At 41.4% G+C, this 6,707-nt stretch overlaps 2 protein-coding genes across 2 annotated transcripts; one reads left to right on the top strand and one right to left on the bottom strand.

Moving 5' to 3' along the window:
- Positions 1-1,432: 1,432 nt before the first annotated feature.
- SERLADRAFT_404552 (uncharacterized protein) lies at positions 1,433-2,783 on the bottom strand (the record flags this gene model as incomplete). The annotated part of the gene is made up of 5 exons (XM_007312150.1): positions 1,433-1,519; positions 1,574-2,116; positions 2,261-2,325; positions 2,380-2,485; positions 2,742-2,783. 5 exons carry the CDS (start codon positions 2,781-2,783, stop codon positions 1,433-1,435), a joined length of 843 nt encoding a protein of 280 aa, XP_007312212.1.
- A 3,044-nt stretch (positions 2,784-5,827) lies between these two features.
- Positions 5,828-6,289, top strand: SERLADRAFT_344974 (uncharacterized protein; the record flags this gene model as incomplete). Its single annotated transcript, XM_007312151.1, has 1 exon — positions 5,828-6,289. A coding segment is annotated over one exon (462 nt), but the record flags the coding sequence as incomplete, so codon positions are not given.
- Positions 6,290-6,707: the final 418 nt, after the last annotated feature.

Here is a 6,707-nt window from a genome sequence, read left to right on the forward strand (position 1 = left end):
GACACTCTGGACTTCTTCTCAGTTACAAGAATCTCTTCTACTTTGCCAACACGGGGGTTGGCTCCATTAGACAACGAGGAGATGACTATGTGGCTCCCAAGTTTTGCTTTGTTTCTATTCTGTGCAATAAATGTTAATGCCTTCAACAACCTAGGTTGATTGACAGGGGCACTAGGTTGGCACTACATTAGTACTTGCACAGCAAGCATAACCAAATTTTGTCACACCCACAATTAATGAAAAAGCTTGGAAGTAGTTAACATATTTGATTATATTTTGGACCTACAAGATTTTGTGAGAATGATGTATCTTGGTTGACATATTTCCATGAATACTATGTTTTGTGTGGAAAAATAGAAATATGTTAACAAAAATAAATTATTCTCACAAAATCTTGTAGGTCCAAAGTACAATCAAATATTTTAACTACTTTCAGGCTTTTTCATCAATTTTGGGTGTGACAAAAGTCAGCTATGCTTGCTGTGTTGATGTAAATATTCGACGAGCGTGTTGATTGCCAGGGGATACTCCCGGGCATCTTGCCTGGTGCTGTTGTAATTAACCTGGCTGAACCAGCTACCTTCTTGGTATTTGAATGAAGACTCAATAGCCGTTGTTGCTCTGGGTGGTTAGCAATGTAGTTTGTTATCACATGACCTGCACTAAGCAAGTTTCCAGTTGCAGAGTCACACCAGTACCCCCCTGTAGCAATGTGTTTGATGGCGTCTTATGATGCAAAGGATTGGCAGCTACCTTGGCTAGGTGTTACGCACAAAGTGCTTAACAAAGTCTGAGGGTTCGCCGAGGTTTGTAAAGAGACTTATCCGAAGACAAGTTCGAGAACATAGTTCTGGGTGGAGGTTTTCCAACGGGAGTTGGTCTTCTTCTGAATAGAAGTCTGATCTTAGGAGTCTAGCTTTGTAAGCGTAAACTGCGTAGAATTGTATTAGAAAATACTACTGCTGTTACATGGTATTTATAAGGGAAAGGAATCGGTGATAGGAGTTAGGTCCTATCTAGGGCAGGTCCGTCTGTTGAGGACTAAGTACTATAATAGGTACTGTGAATGCGAGAGGAATGGAAATGTATGTGAAGGAAATGAGTCATCGGTCCGATGGTATAACCGATGAGTAAAAAGAAATGAGTAGTCCTTAAATGTCCAATAGAGATTGTAACACTAGGAGCTTTGCGGTTGCTGTAAACTGAAGAAAGGCGGAATATGTGGTTGAATAATTTGTATCATTCAATTGAGAAGAGTAAAGTGGGACCAAATCTGCATATGAAGGCTGGTAAGTGAAGGAGAAAACGAAAATTTGGTTTTGTGATCAGAATGCTTGGTGTGCATTTCACTGTGATATTTAAGAACTCTTTGATGGTTCACGAGAGTTGAGCCTATGATTTTTTGTGTAAGTGTCTGTGTTCAAGCCTTCAATTAAACTGTAATGGGACTCATCAAATACTTCTTGGTGTGATCTATTTTTGTGTGCCACAAAAGTACTACCAAGTTGCCAATGACACTCTAAGCGTCCAAGACATCTTGAGAAACTAGGTCATATGTAATATACGGCATTACCTGGGCCAGATTTTTGAAATGTTTGCCAATGAGACTGCCCTTGAAACAATAGATGTATTCTGCCTCAAGTTGTACTGAATTAAGGCCATTCTTGCTGATGGATTCAAGCTGTGTCTGCAAAGTAGTTAGCAAGTGGGACTTATCAAGCAGCCAGACTATTTGTCCCCAAAAATTCTTTACTACCCCTAACAGTACGGTGTGCAAAATCTCTGTGGGAGTGTCTTGATGGATAACCACAGCTGGCATGCCTAACAATGGGTTTATATTGTTGTCAAGCATAGAACCGCGCAGTAATGTTTCAAGTTCCTGTTCCAGTCGCTGGCACACTTCAGATTCAGGTAAAGCAGGTTTTCCGGCTTCGCGCTTTTGCAACTGCTTGCACTGGGCAAGCAGTTGTTGAACAATTGATGCACTAGTACTATCGCATATGCCAGAGTTTGTACCTGCATTTTTCACTTTCTCGGTTCCACCTGACTTGAGTGAAATGTCAACTTGCTGCAGAATTTCATTGCGTGTCTCTTGAGGAGTCCAAGTAGCTCCACACTGTAGAAACAAAGTTACAAAGCAAAAGAAAAACACAGAAATAAAAGACCTACTTTGAATATACACTATGTGATGCTTATTCTATTGCTTTGAAACATTTCCCGACATGTCATCCATGAAGACAATCAGTGAAACTGTGAGCACCAACCAGCCACCTGATTTGGTGTGAAGAGGGTTAGGCATTTGAGTGGCAAAGTGTGCAGATGGATCTAAGCAGCATTCAAGTTAGAAGATTGAAAAAATTGTTAGTAGGGAAAGCTTACCTGTAAAGCCTGAAAATTCCAATGGGTCAGCCTGTATTTTGACAAATGTCTGCATAAATGTAGATGTAGGTGCTATAACCCTCTCTGGATCAACATAAAACCGGCCCTACATTTGGTAAAGATCTGTCAGTAATTTGTTGTCAGTAATCAGGATCAAAGCAGGTGTACCTCAGATGGCATCACAGAGTGGCCAATGGCTAGAATCTTGTTACCCTCCTCAGCTCAAGACTGAAAAAGTTTTTTGGGGATAAAGTAGGTGCCATTGATTTGTTGCAGGAGTTCGTCAACAAAGTATATCTTGCCATTGACAAGGATAGAAGGTACAGCGAGGACGGGAGGGAGGTTAAGTAACATTGATGGACCTGAGACATGGTACCATCGCCTTCTTCAGGATAGTCTTGCATTGCGTATCTAATTATCAGGTTAGAATAGTCCTGCAAAGTATGGGGTAGAATTAAATTTGCTGACACATATAATAAAAGAATACCTACCTTTGCAATTGCTTTACCCACTGAATTCTGATAGAAAATATTGCCAGAATTGGTAGTCTTCTTTTTATCACAACACAATGGGATCTGCACCCGTGTACAGTGATTCTGGACCTTCTGGGCATGCAACCAATCAGTATGCTTTCCAAGTACGCCTTGGTAGCTTAGTTGGTAAAGCACCAGACCATGAAAGCTGGAGTCCCAGGTTCAAGCCCTGGCCAATGCATGTTTTCTCATACTATAAACAAGTGTCATAATTTGTCACTTTTTGGTGGGGTTGCCTACCAGGTTGCAAATTTTTTCTTGGCATTTTTTCAACACGTAGAGCATTGGAACATTGTGCACCAGCAATTCATTTACCCAGGATAAGATGGCCTTTTGCTGAGGTTGTGAAAATCAAAGTTGCAGTGAATTGAAACTCAGTCGCAAACATGTGGGTAAAATTGGCATAGTTTTGATAAGAGAAAAAAGGTAAAATAACAAATGTACCGCTAGAGATGGCCATGGATAAGTAGGTGAGCTGGAATGAACATCACTTTGTGATGTTTCAAACAAGTTCTCAGGTATATCTATAAAGCAATGAGTTCAGACGTGAATCAGATAAAGTTTGCCCTACCTGGATATTCAATGCCAAAATTGTTGTCATTGCCTTCAATCCCTAGTTCTTCAGTGGCAGGACACAAACAGCATGAAAAAGTACTATTGCCCTTGCTTAAGGATTTGCATAGGCCTAGTAGATGTTGACTCCAGGCTGTAGCCTGAAAGTTTGGGAGCCAGCATTTGATCCCCATAAATCATGAAATAGAAGTGGAAGATCAGATGGCTGGTCTTGGGGGTCAGTGGGAGAGTGAGGTTTATTGTATGGCGAGGGAGAATTGCAATAGAGAGAAGGTGAAGACACCACATGATCAAAACATGTTTGCCTTTGCATCAAGCTTTAGCTACAGGCCTCAGGACTTGGTTATTCAACAGATGCCAGTGTAAGCAACACAGCTACCCTAGTGTTGGTGTTCAACTTCCCACACTTGTCCGTTTTCCCTCCAACTCACCAACTCAATGGCAACAGTCACTTCTACTATTTTATATCCTCAGGTCACTAACAGGGACTGGGGCACCAGGAATAGATTGCGCCCGTTGAATGTGGCAATTATTTTTGAAGGATCAGTTCCAACTTCAAGGATTTCCTTTGGAGAGGTTATGAGTTTTTCCTCTCATGAATGGTGGTGTTGACAAAAAATATGTAATCCAGCCATTGAAGGTAACAATTACACTACTGCCAGACTGTGCTGGCATCACACCTGTGATAAAGGAGGGGCCTGTGGATTTCAAGTATGGGGAGAAAAGTTTAATGTCAGTCTTCTCCAAAAATCAAGAGGTATGTATCAGCACATACTTCCTGTTAATTTTGCGCTGAAGGATTGACAGGAAACATGTGAGCTAAGCATCCCCCTGTCATTCTTACCTCTGCAGTCCAGCTACAATCCTTACGACACACAGTGCTGGATAGCTCATGAACATGAGACAGTCCCTGGAGTGGACTTGGGGTCAAGAGGTTTTCTGGATGGCCTACAGTATATTGCTGCCTATCCCAAGTTTCCTTGCGGCAAATGGGCTCACTGGAGCCCAAAAATTTCTCCCAAAGGATTTTTTTTGGAGGGCTGGATAGTGTAGAAGGGTGCGTTAGCTCATGCAGAGAGGAGAAGCAGGTCAGTTGCTAATGATATGGACTACATATCAACCAGGGGTGCAATTTGGGATAAATTCCAAGACATAGTTGCTTTAGTTTTTGATGGCCATGTAGTTTCTGCGGGTATTTAGTCATTCATCCTCTCGTATTCTTATCATGTAGCCGTTAAAAATGACTTCATCACTGTGAATGTTCTGATGGATTTGCAATATATTGTGTCCTTGATGCATCTTTTGTGCTTAAATTTGAGGTTGTTAATGTGGAATTACAAGTATACTTATGGTGATGTTCTGATCAATGTCTACGCATGGTTTGTTTGAGGTCCAAAAAACATCTATATTGAACATTTAAGAGATGCTACAAACTTAGCCACGGTACAATCAAGACTGTAAATATTATATAGATGACAACCATACATCCCCAATACCACCCAAACACCTCTCACAGACCTTGGATCTAATGCCCCCATAAATGATTGTGCCACAACATATTATTGAGGTTTGATTTAATTAGTCAGTGAACCCCGGACCAAGGGTCTAACCAGGCTTACTGCTGATAAATGACTTAGTACTTTTGTCAATCATAGGTAAAATGTGAGACAATATTAGCGGTGTACAGCTGAATTCAGATCAATAAACCGGTATGTGAAATTACACATACAGTGGGGTTGGACGGAGTGTGAAATTTTTCACAGTGCCGATGAGCGGCATGTAGGCTCTCAGAGTATAACCTTGAGTACAACATGAGGTGCCACATCCACAAAGAATGCAAGGCCATTGCCCTTGATCTCCATCAACATGTTATTCCCAACCGTCAAATATTATGTTACCTAGGGATGAGGACTGTGAGGAGGATCCAACAAACATACCAACAAACTGGAGAGCTTGAGAGAATACTGGTTTGCCCAGGAAGACCTAGGAAACTGTCTAGTCCCAATGTGATGGTGAGTTTTTTTTTACCATCTTCACAGGGTCTGAGTATTAATCTACAAGTAGTTCTTAGAGGGCTGCATAGAAAGGCAGCCTGATATGATGATAAGTGAGTTACAGGAACAGCTGCAAGAAGTGTGTGGAGTGCAAGCCTCCTTCATGACAATTCTGAGCTTTGAAAAGATGGGGTTTTACAATAAAAAAGGTAATTATTACATCTGATGTATTAATAACTTCTACTGAGAAAACATTGGTGTCAGGTGACCCATCCTGCTTGCGAGCGTGATGAAGATGATTGTGCTCTCTACAAAATGTTGGTCAGTGACCACTTTTAGGCAGACTAATTGGTGTTTGCCGACAAAACACACTTCAATTGCATAACCTTATGCCGGCCATATACATGGGCACCACATGGGGGTTATGCTCACCGAAGGGACTTTTTGGTCCGTGGAAAAAGATACTCAATATTACTGGTGATTGCCTTGGATGGTGTCATCCACCTTGAAGTCCTTGACCGTCCATTTACAGGTGATGCTTTCTTGGAATTCATTGAAGGAACACTCGGCCAAATACAAGATCCCTGGAATCTCAGAACTTGTGGAAGAGCGGTAAGCATATTTTGCTTAAATTTGTTCCTTACTGACATGTTATGTACCAGGGGAATGCATCTATTGTATCTGCTGTCCTATTCACCAGACCTCAACCCCATTGAAGAAGCATTTTTGCAGTCAAGGCCTAGCTGTGGAATAATTGTGACTACGTACTTGGGGAAACCAAAGGCCCCTTGTGCGACCCATATGCTTTAATCTAGCAGGCTATTTATTCAACAATCACACCAGAGAAGATTTATGGCTGGTTTAGACACAACGAGTACATTGCATAATTAAAGTGGGCATACTACCAGCTCTCTACTATTATAGAAGAAAAATTGGCTAGCAATATTTAAAAGGTCAGGTCTACTATAGTGTCTCACTTATCCTTTGCAGGTTGCTTGTTATCACAAGTCACTCACACCTGAAGTGCTCCCATACTCATCCTCATATTATCCCCAACCGGAAACCTCATCTTCTATCTCAATTACCTCAGCACTATCCTCATATTTGATCTCAATCTCATCTCTAACCTCACTTTCAACCTCGTCAAGATTGATTGCCATTTTATCCCCCTCACCTTTCAATCTGAAAACTGGCATTATGCATTGCGTTGCGTAGGACCTCAAAATAC

This window comes from Serpula lacrymans (genome assembly GCF_000218685.1).
Source record: "Serpula lacrymans var. lacrymans S7.9 unplaced genomic scaffold SERLAscaffold_1, whole genome shotgun sequence".
Classification (NCBI taxonomy): domain Eukaryota; kingdom Fungi; phylum Basidiomycota; class Agaricomycetes; order Boletales; family Serpulaceae; genus Serpula; species Serpula lacrymans.